The sequence below is a fragment of the Artibeus jamaicensis genome, unplaced genomic scaffold, assembly GCF_021234435.1.
Source record: "Artibeus jamaicensis isolate MK-2021 breed Jamaican fruit bat unplaced genomic scaffold, CSHL_Jam_final contig_1998, whole genome shotgun sequence".
In the NCBI taxonomy this organism is placed as follows: Eukaryota; Metazoa; Chordata; class Mammalia; order Chiroptera; family Phyllostomidae; genus Artibeus; species Artibeus jamaicensis.
Genome location: NW_026521407.1, coordinates 10,774,285 through 10,794,861, shown reverse-complemented (window position 1 = coordinate 10,794,861; position 20,577 = coordinate 10,774,285). Strand labels below are relative to the sequence as shown.

General features: G+C 40.9%; 1 protein-coding gene across 1 annotated transcript in view; it reads left to right on the top strand.

The window, feature by feature from the left end:
* The window catches only part of AATF (apoptosis antagonizing transcription factor), a 102,583-nt gene continuing 82,006 nt past the window's right edge, over positions 1–20,577 (top strand). The window contains exons 1-4 of the mRNA XM_037163677.2: positions 1–242; positions 1,187–1,378; positions 5,068–5,502; positions 5,956–6,093. Coding sequence (XP_037019572.2) covers positions 152–242; positions 1,187–1,378; positions 5,068–5,502; positions 5,956–6,093 — 856 coding nt within the window. The 5' untranslated portion in view covers positions 1–151. The remainder of the gene's footprint in view (positions 243–1,186; positions 1,379–5,067; positions 5,503–5,955; positions 6,094–20,577) is intronic.

Here is a 20,577-nt window from a genome sequence, read left to right as displayed (position 1 = left end):
TTGCCAGCCGACAGCGGGCCGCACCGCTCCGCGCGGTTCCTGGCTGAGCGGGAGAGTAGTCTCCGGGCGAGAGGAGCCGGCGGGGAGAAAGTCCAGAGCTGGTTCCGCACGTTTACATGCTCAGCTTGGTGGGGAGTGAGACCTGGTGACGATGGCTGGGCCGCAGCCCCTGGCGTTGCAGCTGGAACAGCTGTTGAACCCGCGACCACGCGAGGCGGATCCAGAGGCCGACCCAGAGGAGGGTGAGGCTGTCTGGGGCAGCAAGGCCACGTGCAGAGCCGTCGGTCCGGCCCTGTGCGAACCCGGGTCGCGTGTGAAGGCCGGCATCTTGTGTGGAGGAAAACTGGCTCCTGGAGGGTTGCCCCGGGCTCCGGAGGAGGGCTGCGGCTTCTGACACGCTGTGTAGACTGGGCGCTCGGGTGGGCGGAGCATCCCTCGGACTAGGGCTTGGTTAACTGTTTTTGGAGGGCTGTTGCAGGGAGCCAGAGTCTTAGGAGCAGATTGGAAGTTATCTTGCAGGATGCTTTTACAGGAATTGCATTAGAAACGAGGAGAAGAAAGGCTCATCTGTTTTTTAAAACTGCCTGTCCCTAAGAACTTACTGGGAAAATGTAGTAGTAGATTTCCATGGTGATGTTTAAGCCTCTTGAGGCCTCAAGATACTAGCCCAGGGGGTGAATGAGACTCGGTTTGTAAACTTATGTTCAAGGTCTAGTCGGGAATAATCCTGCTTTAGACTTGAACTTCTGGCAAGACCACCTCTAGAAGCTTGGAAGGAAGTGTGAGGAAGGGAGAATAATGAAGGATAAATGTGAGTTCTGGACTGTCTTAGGAACCAGGGCTGTTTATCCAGGATAAGCAAACAAAACTCCTTAAGGGATAGGATGGAGTGAGGATAGAACGAGTTGGTGGTTTGCTTACAATATCTGAGTGACTGTTGGACATGGAAGGAGAATTACACTGGTTTTATATGATCCAAGGCATAGACATATATCCTACTAGTCGATACAGAGTCAGCTTTATTCAGGAACAGCAGTAAGATTGAGGTCTGTCTGTCTTGGGAGCAAATGAGTTCCCTGTTCCTGGAAGTTGGCAGACATTCAAGTGGAAGTTGGAAGTGTTGGACAGGAGTACCATTAAAGTGCCTTCTGACTGAGAGATTCTTATTACTTCCCCCTCCCCACAGCCACTGCGGCCAGAGTGATTGACAGGTTTGATGAAGGGCAAGATGGGGAAGGTGACTTGCTGGCTGTGGGCAGTATTAGAAAACTGGCATCAGCCTCCCTCTTGGACACAGACAAAAGGTATTCTGGCAAGACCACCTCTAGAAAAGCTTGGAAGGAAGACCGTTGGGAGCATCCTCCATCTGGTTCATCTGGTGAGTAGGTATATTTACATGGTTTATTTGTTTTTGCACAGAAGTCTTCCCTAATTTTTTCAGGGTTAAAATCCCCCCCTCTTAAATGAACTTTGCAAGGCTAGTCTGTGTACCCCCACCTATTATCTTAAGAGAGCCCATTGATTTGGCATTAGAAAGGGCCTTAGAGGTATGTAACTGCACTTCAAAAGGAGTCTGAAGCCTGGATCTATCAAGTTGCTACGTTCCTTATATTTAACCTAATAGGTCACCCTAAAATGGAGTGAGAGAAAAGGCAGTATTAGATACTGCAGAGGGCTTTGAAAAAGCATTGCCTCTGGTAAGCATGCTGACTGATCCTTTTCCTTCAGTTTTTCAGTCTTGCATTGGGTCACTGTGTGAGACCAATTTGTGAAACAAATTTTTTGCCATTGTAAAAGTAATAATCCTTCCCTATTCCCTGCAAAAGTGTTAGGAGATGTGAGCTTATAGTTTTAAAGTAGAGTGGAAGAAGGTGCTAGGTATGGTAATTATCGAGTGGATGTCATTTGTTTTTCTTCAGAGAGGTCAGAACTGCTATGTTGAGAATTCACAGATACTATTAAATAAACTACTTAGGTTATGATACCGTATTTTGCTGTGTATAATGTGCACTTTTTTGGCCCAAATTTTTTAGGGAAAAATAAGGATGTGCATTATACATGGGTAGTATCTGAAATACCTTGTATCTATTCTTGTGTTTTGTAATTATTTATTACATAAAATTTCTTGTACCACAATATGTTAAAAAATAAATGCTAAAGTTCCTTTATAATACAAAACAAGTATCTAAATATAAATGAATCAGAAATTTAATTAAACAATTAAAATGGAAGATTTTTTTTCCCTGAAAGTTTAGTCCAACAATGTGAGTGCTCATTATACACAGGAGCATATTATACACAGCAAAATACGGTATATAGGATTTAGTCTTTGATGTAGTTCTGAGAATTCCTGATAAGCTCATTTTACATTCTTTGCCTAGAGACTGATAAAAAGACCAATATGTGACAAATGTAATATTTATTGAGCTCTCATCATGTGTCAGGCACTGTGGTAAGCCCTGTAAGTTATAAGAGCCTGGGACACAATAAGTCCTCATTACATATATCATCTCATTCAGTCTTCCCAATGGCTTTGTGAGGTTGGTATTATTTATTCCTATTTTATATGTAAAGAAATTGAGGGACAGATTGGTTAAATAACTTATTGAAGGTCATGTAGGCAGTAAGTGGAAGATCCCGGGCTTAAATTAGGAAGTCTGACTCTAAGATTTTTATTCTCAATTAGTACTTTAAAAAATTTTTTTTAATTTATTCATTTTTAGACACAGGGGAAGGGAGGGAGAAAGAGGGAGAGAAACATCAATGTGTACTTGCCTCTTGTGCATCCCCTACTGGGGACCGGGCCTGCAGCCTAGGCATGTACCCTGACTGGGTATTGAACTGGTGACCCTCTGTTTTGTAGCTGGGTGCTCAGTCCACTGAGCCACACCAGCTAGGGCTATAGGAATGTTTCTTAATCTGGGAAATGGCGTACCTTTAAAGAACTTTGCATTTAGTTTTTGTATTTATATTTTTGACAGCCTTCTCTGTGTCTTGAGTTAATATGTAGTTGTTGTTTTTTAAAAGATTTTATTTATTTATCTTTAGAGGGGAAGGGAAGCAGAGAGGGAGAGAAACATCAGTGTATGGTTGCCTCTCATGAGTCCCCTGCTGGGAACTGGCCTGCAACCCAGGCATGTGCCCTGAGTGGGAATCAAACCACGATCCTTTGGTTTGCAGGCCCGTGCTCAATCCACTGAGCTACACCAGCCAGGGCCATAATATGTAGTTTTTAAAGAAGTACTGATCTCCCCTTTAACTGGAACATAATCAACAAAAGAAAAAAGCAAGCAAAATATAACCAGAGACATTGAAATTAAGAACAGTCTGACAGTAACCAGAGGGAATGTAGGAGGGCATAATGGGGGGAAAGGTTTTCAGGAACTACTATAAAGGACATGTAGACAAAACCAAGGGGGAGGGTGGAAGCAAGGGAGGGAGGTGGGTTTGGCTGGGGTGGGGGAGAGTGATGGGGGGGAAATGCAGACAACTGTAATCGAACAACAATAAAATAATTTTAACCTTTGTTTTATTGTTGGTGACTGGCCCCTGTATCTAATAATTATGTTGGCAGTACATGGTACCTTTATGTTCTACCATGGAAGAGATAGGAAAATCAGTAAGAACCTCAATCAGGTGATACTTTAAGAATAAGTAAAACCAGGACCCTTAACTAACATTCCGTTTACTGTAGGATCAAGTTCAAACTCCTTCCCACTAAAGGTAAGACACTCCTGATTTGGTCCCTGGGCAGCTTGGTGGGCTTGTGTTCTCCATTCTGCACTCTAGTGTACTTTTATGGTGCTAGACGTTTGCATATGCATTTTTCTCTTTTCTTTCCCCTTTCTGTGTCTGTTGAGCTGTTACCATATGCTTAGTAAGTAAAATTACAGTATCTCTTACACACGAAGCCATCTCTCACCTTTGCAGGAGAGTTAGGTGGTTCCGTCTTTATATTCTATACTAATAACATTGTAACATAATTATTGGTATGCATATCTACCACTCCCACCAGACTATGAGGCCTTCCTCACAGGTATCACATTCTCTTCATCATTCCTTGGCATTTTTCTATGCCTGGCTCATAATAGGTGCTTAAAAAGTATGTAATAAATAGTGTACACTTGTGTGATAGAGATGGTACATTATGGGATAGTCGATGATGACCTATACATTTAAAAATACTTTTATTTTTATTTTTTAATCCTTACCTGAGGACATTTTTTTCATTGCTTTTAGCAAGAGAGGAAAGGAAGGAGAAAGAGGGAGAGAAACATTGATGTGAGAGCAAAACGTAGATCAATTGCCTCTTGTACACACCCTGACTGGGGAGTGAACTCACAACCGGGGCATGTGCCCTGACCAGGAAGTGAGCTGGTGACCATTTGCCTTGAGGAATGATGCCCATCCAGTCAGGGCATAACTTATATTTTTTTTAGATAGAGGTTTGGGAAAACTGGTAATTCTGTCATACCTATTGAAATCTGACCCTTTAAGGTCTAGAACAAACGTTGTATCTTCCTTACAGCTTTGCTTAAATTCACTAGTCCCCGCAGTTAAAATGTCCCCTTTCTCAGGGTTATCAGAACTTTGTCAGGCCTGGCTGATGTAGCTCAGTGGATTGAACGTGGGCCTGCGAACCAAAGGATCGTGGTTTGATTCCTAGTCAGGGCACATGCCTGGGTTGCAGGCCAGTTTCCAGTGAGGGATGCATGAGAGGCAACCATACATTGATATTTCTCTCCCTTTCTCCTTCCCTTCCTATCTAAAGATAAATAAATAAAATCTTAAAAAGAAAAACTTTGTCAGAGCACTTTCAAGTCTTCTCTGTTACAGTTTTACAAGTTTTTCCCACTAGAACCTTTTATTAGGATAGGATTAATGTTTTATTCATCTTCGCTTCTCCGTTAGCATTTTTGAGGTAGTAGATGTATAAATAAATTGAGTACAATGTACAATATATATTTTTTATTTTGATAACTGCCATGGTGCTTTAGATGAAATAAAAAATATGGCCTGGTATTTGCCTCAATGTAACATCCATTATTCCTTCTCTCCCTTGTTTAGACAAGGAAATATCTGATGAGGAAGAGTCTGGAGATGGTGATTCCGAGGGGCTGGGTCTGGAGGAATCTGATGGGGATGCCGTGAGTGCTGCTGAGGAACAGGAGAGTGGTGACGATGGGGACAGCAGTCAGGCCTGGAGGAAGGGGAGCAGAAGCCACTCCCGGAAAACGCCAGGCTTCAGTGTCCAGCACATCAGTGACTTTGAAAAATTTACCGAGGGAATGGATGACCTTGGTAGCAGTGAGGAGGAGGAAGATGAAGAAGAGGAGAGTGGCATGGAAGAAGGCGATGGGGAAGAAGGCGTAGAGGGTGCCAGTGAGGAAGACAGGGCCAAAGACAAGAACAGTGAAGACGACGACGGTGTGGTGATGACTTTCTCCAGTGTCAAAGTTTCGGAGGAAGTGGAGAAAGGCAGAGCTGTGAAGAACCAGATAGGTTTGTACGTGGTTTGCTCTTTGCTTATTTTTCAGAGTGTCTGCATTTGAAGTCCTTTTTATTTTGTTTGTTTTTGGCTGTTCGCTCTCTTCTGTGTCCTTCCAATTAGTTTGCGACATGCCCCACTTACCTAGAAGCCTAAAGCCCCATTCCTCTACGCTTAGCCAGCCATTTCTGAGCTGCTTAGCTGGTTCTGCTCTAGTACTTCGGCAACTGGGGAAGATTGAAGAGAAGAGTGTTTTCTCCTGTCTTTGGGCTTTAGCGTTCTCTCTCATGTAGCAAATATTTGCTTCTAAGATACTGAATTTATTACTGTAAGAGAGAGTGTTCCCTTGGCATGAAACTGATAAAGCTGTGCTGCTTAGAGTCTGGTGTGATTTCCTATCCCTGGCACCCCTCCCCTCTGCAGGCAGATTGTATAATTGAGGAATGGAATTCTTTTTTCTTTCTCAGCACTGTGGGACCAGCTCTTGGAAGGAAGGATCAAACTACAAAAAGCTTTGTTGACTACCAATCAGCTTCCTCAAGCAGATGTTTTCCCTATTTTCAAGGACAAAGGTGGCCCAGAGTTTGCCAGCGCCCTAAAAAACAGTAAGAATACTTATGCTGTATTATGCTGTGTTATTATGGGATACTTATGCTGTATCCCAAAGTATTGGAATACTCTGCAGCACCACAGAGTTGAAGAAGAGAAGATGTGGTTTTAGTGATAATATGGTATAAAATAATAGTTTTAACCTTAAAAATAGAAATATAATTCTTTTTGTCAAATGAAGATAACTTTGATTGAAATGGATTGGGTGCTCTAGTCCTGTCTGTTCAGTTTTTTTCTTACCTGTCCCTTCTCCTCAGCTTTCCGAGTTACTTCTTTTAATGCTCAGAGAACCCTCTTTGAAAATCTGCTGTAATGGAAAGGGAGAGAAGGAGTGACTACACTCAGTTCATTTGAGTTGGCTGTATCGCATACTTAAAAGATACCTTTTTGTTGTTGTGAGGTTTCTAGAACATGCTGAGATGACCTTATCCATATCTCCGTCGGGCTGCTCAGAGTGAGGACAGATGATGACTACAGAGGGAGCGAAACATTTCAGAAGAGAATTGCTGAGCTGTGAAAACCAATAATTTTAGAAGTGAAAAGAGACTTTAGAAATATTTTGTTTCCCAGTCTCTTCCCTTTACAGATGAGAGAACTGTGGCCCAAAGGGAATGAATGGCCCAAAGTTACAGAGCTTGTTCATGCATGGCAGAGAGAAAACTCCAGTTTTTATGCCTTTCCTTTTTTTTTTTTAAACTTAAAACATTTTTTACTTATTGATTTTAGAGAGAGAGGAAAAAAACACTGATTTTTTATTCCATGTGTTGACGCATTTGTTGGTTGATTTTTTTAAGTGCCCTGTCCAGGGATTGAACCCACAACCTTGGCATGTTGGGATGACATTCTGACCAACTGAGCTACCTGGCCAGGGCACTGAAGGTCTGACTGAGGTAGAGGCAGATTTGGGGTTAGTGTGTTTGGAATTGCTATTCCTCATTTACGTGCTGAGATTTAGTGTTTTCATTTGCTCTTTAAAACTTATTTTTATCTTACCATGGAGTTAGGTTTGGAAAGGACCTGAGGAGGATGTTTGATTTGGTATCTGCCTTTAGGGACAATCACCTTGAACCATTCAAAGTAAATATATATGTAGGATTTCTAGGGAAGGGGATTCTGTGGACCTTTCAGAGAGCAGACATGGTTTAATTAGGAATTACTTCCTAGAGTGCAGTCTTTATCCTGCCGTACTTGAAGTCTGTTTCCTATGTGAAAGGCATGGTTAATTCTTCAGGAGCCCTGCAGATACTATGAGGGTGGGACTTTTATGTCTTCTCCCCCAGCTTTCCCCTGTCTCCCTTAAATAAATGATGTAGATTGGCAGTTTTCAAAATTTTTGAGATATTTGGAGCACTTTTCTGCTTTTTGTTGTCCTAGTACCCTGATTCCTGGTTTGCTTTGAATGAGTCCCAAATGGCTGTAGGTTAAATGTCTGAAATGTATTGCTAAAGGACTTTTCCATTTTTTGCTTATTGTACTCTTACTGCATGAGCCTTTCCTTTTTTAAAAAAATATTTTTTATTGATTATGGCATTAGAGTTGTTCTATTTCTCCCCTTCATTCTCCTCTACCCTGCATCCCCCTCCCCCACCATTCCCCCCCTTTAGTTTATGACCATGTGTCTAAAGTTCTTTAGATTCTATATTTCCCCTACTGAATAGGGCAAGAATTTGCCCCCCCCATCTATTTTCTACCTACCGTCTATGCTGCTTATTTTCTGTACCTTCTCCCCCCTTCTCCTCCTCCCACTCCCCTGTTGCTAATCCTCCATGAAATCTTCATTTCTGTGGTTCCCCTCCTGATCTAGCTGTCCTCTTAATTTGCTTTTGTTTTAGGTGTGGTTGTTAATAACTGTGAGTTTGCTGTCCTTTCACTGTTCATATTTTTTATCTTCATTTTCTTAGATAAGTCCTTTTAACATTTCATATAATAAGGGCTTGGTGATGATGAACTTCTTGAATTTGATCTTATCTGAGAAGCACTTTATTTGTCCTTCCATTCTAAATGAAAGTTTTGCTGGATAGAGCAATCTTGGTTGTAGGTCTTTGGATTTCATGACTTGGAATACTTCTTTCCAGCCCCTTCTTGCCTGTAAGGTCTCTTTTGAGAAATCCGCTGACAGTCTGATGGGAACTCCTTTGTATGTGTCTGTCCCCTTAGCTCTTGCTGCTTCTAGGATTCTCTCCTTCATTTGAATCTTGGCTAATGTAATTATGATGTGCTTTGGTGTGTTCCTTCTTGGGTCCAACTTCTTCGGGACTCTCTGAGCTTCCTAGATTTCCTGGAAGTCTATTTCCTTTGCCAGATTGGGGAAATTCTCCTTTATTATTTGTTCAAATGAGTTTTCTACTTGTTGCTGTTCCTCTTCCCCTTCTGGTACCCCTATAATTCAGTGTTGGAGTGTTTAAAGATGTCCTGGAGGTTCCTAAGCCTCTCCTCATTTTTTTGAATTCTTGTTTCTTCATATTTTTCTGTTTGGTCATTTTTTTTTCCTTCTGGTCCACTCCCTTGATTTGAGTCCCAGTTTCCTTTCCATCACTATTGGTTTCCTGTGCATTTCCCTTCATTTCAATTAGTTTAGCCTTCATATGTTCCTCTAATTTGTGACTAAAATCAACCAGTTCTGTGAGCATCCTGATCACCAGTGTTTCGAACTGTGTATCTGAAAGTTTGGCTATTTCTTGGTTGCTTAGAATTATGGGCTCTGGAGCTCTAAGATCTTCTTGAGCCATGTTTTGGTCTGTTCATGCCCGTTAGTATGAGGGGCAGAGCCCTAGGTGTTCACCAGTGCGGGTCGCCCAGGTTGCTGAGTTGTGATGCTGCATATTTCCACCTATGCCTCCATCTTGGCGGAAGTCCTGCCTTTTTTTTTTTTTAACTCATCTTAAAATATTGACATTTTAAGGGTTAGTCAGTATCAGATATAATGGACACAGTTTTTTCTTGGATACAATTTAGTTTCTTTAGCTACTTTGATGTTATTTTACTTTTATAACAGTTCTGATCTTTTTAGTCTCTTTTTTTTGTTCTTTTTTGCATTTAACTAATTGCTTCTTTGCCTCATTAATGACCTCCAGTTAATCTGACAGATGTCTGTTAATCTGACATGGTGTATTATGGCGGAAGAGGGAGAAGAAAGGAATGTTTGTTCATTGTCACATATTCTAAGATGGGAGAGTGGGGAGTTTTCTAATAACCAGAAATTCTGCACAGCTGACAAGTAGTTAATTTTTGTTTGTTTACAACCTTCTTATGACAGTATGACATAATATGTTATATACCTGCCTGTCTTGGTAAACAGGTTTTTTAAAAAAATATTTTATTTATTTATTCTTAGAGAGAGGGGAAGGGGAGGAGAAAGAGAAGGAGAGAAACATCAGTGTGTGGTTGCTTCTCATGTGTCCCCTACTGGGAACTTGGCCTGCAACCCAGGCATGTGCCCTGACTGGGAATCGAATCAGCAACTCTTTGCTTCACAGGGTTGTAAACAGTTTAAGAACAATTTCTTGAGTACAGTTGGAGCGGGTATAGCTCAGGGGTAGAGCATTTGTCTGCAGATCTTGACTACGTTACTGTGGGTGAAGAATGTATTCTGTGTGATAAAGTTGGTGTGGAATATAGGCTGAATTTGCTCTGACCTCAGAACGAACACTGGAACTTACTGTCTGTAACTGAATCTCTTTTCGGTTTGCTTGGTCTTACAGTAATTCAAGTCAGGCCGCCTAGGGTTAGATTTCGTCTCTGTGACTGTGGGCAAGTTACTTAACATCTCACTAAAATGGTGATAATAAGGTTATGAGGATTAAAGGACATAATATACAGCATTAGTACAGTGGCTGGCACACAGCACCCCACAAATGTTAGGTGTGGGGGCTTTTTCTGCTGAAAGAGGCATTTGGCAATGTTCAGCTGTGCGAATGATGGTCGTCATTGTAACAAACTATCATCCGCACTGTCTTCAGAGTTTTCTTGGATATTTTATTAGTATTCATATTCCATATATAATTTAAATCAATCATTTGTACTAGAAAGTGGGTAGTGTTATATTCTACTATAATACTTAAAATTCAACTTCCACCTCTTCCGCCTATGGAAAGGTGAGCTGAGATTTCCCTATTGCCAAGCCCAGTGTACCGCCTCCCGAAATGTTTGACCTTTCCTTGAAATATTTCCCTTTGGCTTTGGTGACACTGCATATGTTTTTGGGTTCTCCTGCCGTTCTGATTTCTTCTCATCTCAGATTCTTCTTTTGTCCTCCGATGTCAGCTCCGTTCCATTTCGGATCCTGTCCTCAGGTAGTGTTTTCTCGACAGATTTTCTTCTTGGCACTGTCATTTACTCTCCTAGTCCTAACAAGAGCCTCTAAATCAGGAGACTTCCAGCTATATTTGAGTCACAGTCAACTTCTGAGCGTGTCTTTGTATATTTAGTGCCCTAAGCTGTACTTTGCAGAAACTAAACAAATACCTCTTTCCTTCCACAACACACATATACTTAGTCCCCAGTCACCTTGATGTTACATGTTGGTAATTAACTCTTGAACTGTAAAGTAATTTCAAAGATATTTTTTGATATTTTAGTAGCTGCATAAGTGGTAAGTCATGAAGTAACTTAGCAAAATTAAGGGATTTTTAATGCATAAAACCATTTCTCCAACAAGATTAGCTTTTTCTCTGATTTTATTTTAAAAAGTTCTGCAGTATTAGAAGGCAGGTCTTTTATGTTGGTAGCAATGATGTATAAGGAAGCGGGCAAGTCACTTAAGGAAAACTCAGCAGGAGTTGTTTAAAAGTTTTCCTTAGGAGCTATATATCAAACCTGTATAAAAGTAGAGGGAATTGTACAATGAACATATATTGTTACCAGCTAAGTAACCATCAACTCACAGCCAGTCTTATTTCATCTATACCTGTACTAATTTTGCCCTTACTTCTGGGTTATTTTGAAGCAAATACCAGACATCCTGTCATTTTATCCATAAATCAACATGTATCTCTAAAAGAAAATTATTTAAAAAAATAATTACAATACCATTATTTCACATTAAAACATGAACAATGATTTTTTAAAAAATATTTTATTTAGTTTTAGAGAGAAGGGAGAGAGAGAGGGAAAGAAACATCTATACGTGAGAGAAGCATCATAGGCTGCCCCTTGCATGCACTTGGCCCTCAACCCAGGCATATACCCCGATGGGGAATCTAACTGGAGACCTTTCAGTTTGCAGGCCAGTCAAGGCAATGATGATTTTTAATAAGCATCACTGATTTGAATGGATGAGTATTCCAGTAAGAGGCACTGTCTACTATCTTTTTCATAGTTTGCTCTGTAGCTTTAAATGAAGTGATTAACGGAAAGCCAAACTCCAGCCATAATAAGTTGACCTTTTAGTGAAATGCATGTTATTAATGTACTTAATGAGATGCATTACAAACTGCAGTGAGCACCATGTTTCGTTACAGGTCTCAAATGCAATATTATTAAAGACCTTTAATAGAAACAATGGTTGACATTTTGATATTTCCCATAATCAAAAAAATCCAAGAACACAGTGTAATGTAATGTAAATATAGAGGCAGTGTTGGAATTTTTGACTTGCCTAAGAGTGTAAAGACAAATTCCATTATTAATAAGTTACGTTTTGTTTGCTCCCCCTCATCTTTCCACTTATAGTTCATAGTCATCCTCTCGTCTCTTTGTGGCCCTTCCCCTACTCCCTCACCTATTTTGACTTGAGTAGCCTGACGTTTAATGTTTATTTCACTTCAGCCCTAATAGATACCTTAAAGAATGACTTTTAAAATTTTGAGTAAGTCATGGGAAACCACAGAGAATTGGTAATGTTTCTGTGTTGTTTTTAATTTTATTTATTTTTAAGTAGGCAGTACATTCACATGGCTCAAAAGTCAAAAGGTGCTAACATCTGTATAGAATTCTCCTCACTCTTGTACCCTCACCACCCAGTTCTCTATCCTATAGGCAACAAATACTATCAGCAAACTCCTCCCCTTTTTAATTACTTAGTTGCCATAGGTGACAAATTCATGAACATCTATTTCAGTGTTCTCTCAATTAATATTTTATGGGTTCATGGCAGAGTTCTCACAAATGATCTGTAGAACCCTGAAACATTCTTAATTACTTGGAATAGGTTTAAGAATTACTTGGGCCTAAGGTACTTACAAGCTTCTCCAGTAGTAGCATTGTGTAGGATTAAGGACCTTTATTACCGTGGACTTCATCTAGCCAAGATAATGTAAGATTGATCTTTTTGTTTCAGCCTATGGCTATCGTTTTCAAAAACAGCTTTACTGTTCTAATTATAAAATTATAATTGTCATGCTTCCCTCAAAGATTCAGGAAATATATAAGAGGATAAAGAAGGAAATAAGGATGACTTGTAATCCTGCTACCCAGAGGTAACCACAGTTGTTATTTTGATGAATATGCCTTCAGATCTTTTTCTGTGCTTACATACACACCCTCTTTTTTTTAAACAACAGTGGAATTTGTACTATTTTGTAAGTTTATTTTTTCTACTTAATATATCATTTCGTGTCAGTATATTTAGATGTATATCAGCATTTTCAGTAGCTACAGAATATTCCATTTTATAGGTTTTTTGCAGTTTGTTTAACCAGTCTGTATTATGGATGCTTAGGTTTATTCTAGTTCTTCACTTTTTTCTTTTTTTAGGTATATTTTATTGATTATGCTACTATAGTTGCCCCCATTTTTCTCCCTTTGCCCCTCTCCACTTGGTAGCCCCCATTCCCTCTGGCAGTACTCCCACTTACTTCATGACCATGGGTCATGCATATAAGTTCTTTGGCTTCTCCATTTCCCTACTGTTCTTAACATCCCCCTGTCTATTCTGTCCCTACCAATTTGTACTTCTTCATCCCTGCACCTTTTCCCTCATTCTCCCCCTTCCCCCTCCCAAGTGATAATCCTCCATGTGATCTCCATGTCTATGATTTTGTTTGTTTCGATTGTTTGCTTAGTTTGTTTTTAGATTCATTTGTTGATAGTTGTTGAGTTTATTGCCATTTTAATGTTCATAGTTTTGATCTTCTTTATCTTAAATAAGTTCTGTAGCATTTCATATAATAATGGCGTGGTGATAATGAACTCCTTTAACTTTACCTTGTCTGGGAAGCACTTTATCTACCCTTTGATTCTAAACGATCGCTTTGCTGGATAGAATAATCTAGGTAGTAGGTTCTTGCTTTTCCTCACTTTGAATACTTCTTGCCAGTCCCTTCTAGCCTGAGAAATCAGCTGACAGTCCTGTGGGAACTCCTTTGTAGGTAACTGTCTGCTTTTCTTTTGCTGCTTTTAAGATTCTCTCTTTATCTTTAACCCTTGCCATTTTAATTATGATGTGTCTTGGAGTAGGCCTTTTTGCATCCATCTTGTTTGGGATTCTCTGTGCTTCCTGGACTTGTATGTCTATTTCCTTTGCCAAATTAAGGAAGTTTTCTTTCATTGTTTTTTCAAATAAGTTTTCAATTTCTTGCTCTGTCTCTTTTCCCTTCTCGTACCCCTATGATTCAGGTTTTGGCATGTTTGAAGTTGTTCCAGAGGCTCCTTTCCTTGTCCTTATTATTTTGGATTTTTTTTCCTTTCTGTTCTGATTGAATGTTTTTTTATTCCTTATGTTCTAAATCGTTGATTTGATTCTCAGCTCCATCCACTCCACTGTCGATTCCCTGTAAATTTTTCTTTATTTTACTTAGTGTAATCTTCATTTCTGTCTGGGTCTTTTTTATGCTGTTTAAGTACTCAGTGAGTTCCTGGAGCAATCTAATAACCTCCGTTTTGAACTCTGCATCTGATAGGTTGCTCAGTTTCTTTTTAGTTCTTTTTCTGGAGTTTTTTGTTCTTTCATTTGGGCCATGTTTCTGTTCTTTCATTTGGGCCATGTTTCTTTGTCTCATTTTGGCGGCCTCCTTGTGTGTGTTTCTATGTATTAGGTAGAGTTGCTTCGACTCCCTGTCTTAGTAGTGTGGCCCGTTGTAGGAAAGCATACCCGAAAATTGGGTGGGATAAAGTCTTAGGTAATTGCCAGGGTAGGGCAACCTGTGTGAACTAGGTGGATGGAGTCGTGGATATAGTGTTGCTGCTCTCTGCTCTGTGTAGCAGAGGGCTCAGAAAAGAAACAGTGGCCGCTGCCTGGCCTCTGGAGTTTTGTGTGGGAGGAAGCTGTCCCCTGGCACTCGCCCTGATGCCAGACACTTTAGTTTCTCCCATATGCCACTGATGCTCTTCCAGTTCCCGCCCCAGTGCTGGAGCTCAGAAGGAGTGAGTCTGGCTGAGTCCTAAGTCTACTGTGGGCCCTTTAAGTGGAGGCACCTGAGAATCTCGAAGTTTCTCCACCACCCCAACTCTCACTGGTTCTTACAGCCAGAAGTTATGAGGTCTTATCTTCCTGGCACTGGAACCCTGGGCTGAGTGGTTTGGTGTAGGGCTGGGATCCTTGGCTCCTGAGGTAGCACTCCCGATTTTTATCTACCACACGTGGGTCTGGGACTGCCTGTTCCGCATCTCCACATCTCCACCCCTCCTACCCATCTGGATGGATGTGATTTCTGTTAATTCCTTGGTTGTCAGGCTTTCATATAGCTGAATTTTCTGATGATTCTGGGTGATAGTTGTTCTGTAGTTGTAATGTTTGCTGTGGTTGTGCAAGGAGCCATGTTTACTTACGCCTCCATCTCGTGGTTTTCTGAGTCAGGGCGCTGAGGCCGTGCAGTGGCTTTTCCCTTTTCTCCGCCAGAAACTGGGGTGAGGCTGACATCAGTGTCCCACGTGTGTAGGTTGCTATGAGGCTGCAGGGTTGTGTGTGGCTGGAACAAGAGTTGGTGTGCGCTGTGTGGAGGCCAGACCGGTGTGAGCTAGTTGGCTGAGGGAGCTGGTTTTTCACTTTCATAAATCAGGCTTTGATAGACATCCTCATACACACGTTTGTGCAATTTGTCCAAAAGAGGCACTGTCCAATAGAAACATAATGCAAGCCATGCATATAATTCTAAGTTGTCCAGTAACCACATTTTAAAAAGTACAAAGATATAAAATTATTTTCTGTAATATTTAATCCAATATATCAAAAATTTATTATAATTTTAACATGTAGTTAGTATGCAAATGTAAATGAGATACTTTATGTGTGGTTTTTTTCATGTCAAGTTTTTGAAATCCAAATCGTATTCTACATTTACAGTACACCTCCAGACTTGGACTAACCACCTTTCGATTACTCGACACTCCCAGGTGTCCAGTAGATACTGTATTGGGTAGCACATATCTATATTCCCTGGAAATGCAGTTGTCAGGACAAGGGATTATATGGTACTCTTTTTTTAAAAGAGCGTTTGGAATATGTTGAGAAATTGTCCCTAGAAGAATTGTAACAATTGAAATTCTCATCTCTAAGTTATTTTCCTGCCCTCCTGCCTCCAGAGTATTAATGATCTCTTATTTTTCCTAAACTGTAGGTAGGAATTGAAGGCAATCATTTCTAGATACCTTGCTGTTTGATATTTACATAATACCTGTTGACTTAGTGTTGCAATATGAGGAGGACCCCACCAAAAAAACCCAGAAAAATCTTTTGGGGGACAGGCCTCTTGTAGTACAGGCTTCCCCTGCTGGCTGATTGTTCTAGGAACCCATCTGTATCAGCGTACCAGCTGGTGCTGTATGAGGGGCTGCATTCGGCTTCAGTGAATTTTTTGGAAAACTCTTTCAACACATTTGCCCATTTCATGATGGGTGATTTGTGGCGCACCTGCCCACACTGTGCTGACTGTTCAGCAGTTTGTGCACCCCCCTCTTCACCTGATCTCACCCCAAGCCACTTTTTAAAAATTTCCCCCAATGAAACAAGTCCTTGAAGGGAAATGTTTTGCCAGGGTGGAAGAGTTGAAACAAAAAAATGGCAAAAGCACTAAAAGGCAGCAAAATCGATGAGTTCAAAAACTGTTTTTGAGCAGTGGAGAAAATGTCTAAATAGATGCACTGCATCAAATGGAGAGTACTTTGAAAGTGACTGAAGTTTAAATATACAGGAATAACTACACACTTTTTAAAATAAATTTCAGGGTGTCTTGGGTCCCCCTTCATATATGCTATGTTTTGTCTATTTGTTAGGGAATGAGTTCTGTGTAGGAAGACTTTTGGTCCCTCTTGAGCTACTACCTAATTTGTCCAACCTGGTTAGTAGGCACTTTACCATACATAGTTAAGTTGGATTACAAGTGAAACCAGGAGGAGTGTCACATTGTTCCGCAGTAATGCCATCTACCCTGAAAAGATGAGACTTACATGGGTCACAGAGCCGTGAAAGCTTCAGAACTCCTGAAACCAATCTAGTTAGAAAATTTGTGTTTTTTTAAAGATTTTATTTATTTTTAGAGAGAGGGGAAGGGGAGAAGATAGAGGGGGAGAGAAACACCATTGTGTGAGAAACAGTTGCCTGTCATATGTCCCCAACCAGGGACCTGGCCCACAACCCAGGCATATGCTGTGACTGGGAATCGAACTGGTGACCTTTTGGTTCACAGGCTGGTGCTCAATTCACCAAGCCATACCAGCCAGGGCGTGGGTTTTTTTTGTTTTTTTAGAAAGATATTTTATTTACTTATTTTTAGAGAGAGGAGAGGGAGGGAGAAAGGGAGAGAAACATCGATGTACGAGAGATACCAGGTACATCCATCAGTTGCCTCTTGCATGCCCCCAACTGGGTACCTGGCCCACAACCCAGGCATGTGCCCTGACTGGGAATTGATCTGGCAACCTTTCAGTTAGCAGGCTGGCACTCAATACATTGAACTATACCAGCTGGGGCTGTTTTGGGTGTTTTTTGTTTTTGTTTTTGTTTTTTTTAAGGAATTGGGGCTGTCTTCAGCTCTAGAAACGATCCTTCATAGTAATGAGTTAGAGAAGGCAGCAACTCTGGCTGGTAGTACCTCGTAGGAGTTCCAAGTAGGATCATGCTGTCTGTTTTCACGGTGAAGTTGTGCCTATCTCTGTGTATTGGAGCCTCTTTCTATGGACATTTAATTAACTTGACTTTAACTATATGCCTGGTCAAAAGAAATAGAGGGAGAGAGAAAGAGCTTAAATAGTGCCAGCAGTTCTGGCTGCCATGTTACTCACTGAGTGCATGCCCTGGAGTGGGCATGAGAGGCCAGCTGGAATCTGGTTTTGGATCAGTTATTTTTTGTTCTTGAATACCTCTCATCAGACAGACTATGAATCTAGTGTTTAAAGTTACAGCATAAAAACAACACCCTAAAGTTCCAGCATGCAGTCTTTGTGCAGCGTGGTCCCTGGATATACTCATCTGTTTAATCAGTGAAGTGGTTGCATGCTTTGTGTTTGAGAGTAGAAGCTGTGTTGGACCTGTGGAGAGACAGCATGGTGCTGAACTTCATGGGCAATTTTGGGGATTTTTAAAGTAGTTTTGGTAGAACTTGACTTTTGCTTTATACTTAGACTTCAGACTTTAGAACCTAACCATTGCTTGGGATACTGCTCTATTGTTATTTATGTCTTAAAAGCTATTCTTAAATCATTAAAATTATACTTGAATATGATAAATAACACAGAAGCATTCAGGAAGACGAGAATCCTTTGCCTTTTATCCAGTCTCATTCAAATTCTGCTTTACTTCTCTAATTTTAGATACTTTGTTTTTATCTGTATTTATTTCTTTATTCTCTAGTGTGAAAGAGGAACACGTGCCTGACAGGTTAGGTGGACGAGGATTGAGGATTGAGCATTTCATTTTGCAGCCTGGTGGGTAAAGGGATCGACACTGCTGTTTCTGAGGGATGCTGCTCTGAAGGGGAGCAGAGAAATGGACATTAGATGGGGAAGGATGTGGATCAAGAGAGAAGTATGTTGTTTGTTTTTGAGATGAGATGAGGTAAATAACAGCATAAGAAGGGTCCCCAGAGGGGAAAGTTGGTGCTGCAGGAGAGGAGGGATGCCTGTGGTAGCAATGTCCTTGAGGAGGTAAGTGGAGATGGGCCAGTGCGCGAGAAGGGTGGCTTTGGTAGCAGTGTGGACAGTTCAGCTGCAGTGACAGGTGAGAAATAGTATACAGGTAGACACAGATAGGTAGGAGTCTGAAATTTTCTTCTGACCATTCTGGTTTCCTCTGAAACAGAAGCCAAGTTCATAAAGTGCTGATGAGGAATAGGGAAGGAGGTAGTAGAAATTTTGAGGACAAGATAGGAAATGGTCATTTCAGCTTCTTTCCACTACTAGTTTTACATTCTGCCCTGCAACTACAACCAGGATTTCAGTGCTTTATCCATATGTTGACCCTAAGAGTTGAAAACCAATGTTATTTGCATGTAAATGAGGTATAATATCAGGGCTGGGAAGAACTAGAAAATTACTTTTTCTTTCCTTTGGGTTCCCAGTCATGGCGCCTAGGCCACACTCAGAGGAGAATATTCCTAGTTTAGTTTAGGTTAGTTCATACTTCAAGTAGAACTTTTATTATCCTCCATCAGTTGTTTGATGTCATGCTGTATTTTCGTTTGCTTCACATTTGGACTATTAATTTATTAAATCATTTTTCCTTAGGCCTCTAATTTCCTTTTTCACCCCTTGTAGGTAGGTCGGTTTTATCATCTCAATTATTTTTCTCCAAACTTTAAATCATGCCTTCTCTTCTGTTACATTTTCCCAGTTTGAACTGGCTGTTCTCTGGGACCGCTGTGTGGTTGTATCCCTGGGCCCGCCTTTCGTTGCTCTCCTAGGGCGGAGCTGCTGTCTCGGGCTGGGCTGTCTCGCCTTCCTTTATCTCAGTCTGCTCTGTCAGTTTGTTGCCAGACAAGCAAGGAGAGTAAATTATTTGAGTTCTTGTAGATTTAAAAATACTCTATTCTCATTCTTCACTGATTGATTTGGTATAAATTTCTAGGCCGAGCCCTGGCTGGTATATAGCTCAGTGGATTGAGCACTGGCCTGAGAACCAACGGGTCACTGGTTTGATTCCCAGTCTAGGCCTGTGCCTGGGTTGCGGGCCAGGTCCTCAGTGTGGGGTATGCGAGAAGCAACCACACATTGATGTTTCTCTCCCTCTCTTTCTTTCTTCTTTCCCCTCTGTCTAAAAATAAATAAATAAAATCTTTTAAAAATCATAAAATTGAAAAAAAATCATGTGAGGTAACACAAAGGGGCTTTAAAAAATTTCTAAGTTGGAAATTACTTTTCCTCATAATTTGGAAGTACTGTCCTTAGTTTCCTGTTGCTACTGTAATAAATTACCGCAGGTTTAGTACACAAATGGCACAAATTTATTATCTTATTGTTCTGGAGCTTAGAAGGCATAAAACCGAGGTGTCAGCGGGGTTGTGCTTCTTCAGGAAACTCCAGGGGAACACCTGTGTTCTCCTCTTTTCCAGCTTCCAGAGGCTGCCTGCATCCCTGGGCTCTTGGCAGCTCTCTTGCCTGTTCGAAACCAGCAAGCCCATCACTCTGTCCCCTCCTTGTCTTACTGATCCTACAGCCTCCCTTACACTGGGCTCACCTGGCTAAGTCAGTATCCTCTTCCCATCTCAGACCCTTAACATCATCACACCTGCAAGGTTCTTTTGCCAAGGAAGGTGACACATTCCCGGTTCTGGGGATTAGAGTGTGAGCATCTTTGGAACACCGTTCTTTAGCCTTCCTGCCACATGCCCTGTTGTCTTCTGTCATTTGAGTGTTAGCAATGAGAGGGTGTGGTGGTTTGAGTCACATTCCTTTGTAGGTAACTTGTTGGCGCTCCCCAGAAATGTTTGGAATCTTCCTTTATTCTTTTTTGTTTTTTTGAGATTTTAAATATTTACTTATTTTTTTAGAGAGTGGGGAAGGGAGGGAGAAAGAAAAGGAAAGAAACATTGATCAGTTGCCTCTCACATGCCCCCAACTGAGGACCTAGCTCATAGCTGAGGCATTCGCCCTGTTGGGAACTGAATGGCCACCTTTTGGTTTGTGGGCCGATGCCCCAACCCACTGAGACACACTGGTCAGGGCTTCCCTTTATTCTTGATTTTCTGAAATGGCCAGAAGAGATGTCTAGGTATGGGTCCTTTTTCACTCATTGTGCTGAGTACTTGGTCCTTTTAGTCCAAAGATGGGTCATTCGATTTTGGGTCTTCGAAAGATGGGTCTTTGAAAATCTGATTATTTCTTTAATAATTCCTTGCCTCTATTTTCTCTGTTCTCTTATAGATAATACACCTGGGTTAGTGCTGTGTCTCTTACGTGTTTGTCCTCTAACATTTTCTATCTTTTTGTGATTTTTCATGTCTGTCTTCTGAAAGACTTTGAGTTTGATTTCCAGGTTTTTTCATTTACATTTTTAATCTCCCAGAGGTCTTTTGTTTTTTGAATGTTCCTTTTCTATATAATTAATATACTTGGAGTATATTATATACATTTAAAGCTTTTTTGTTTTCACTTTAGTCCCTAAAATTGTT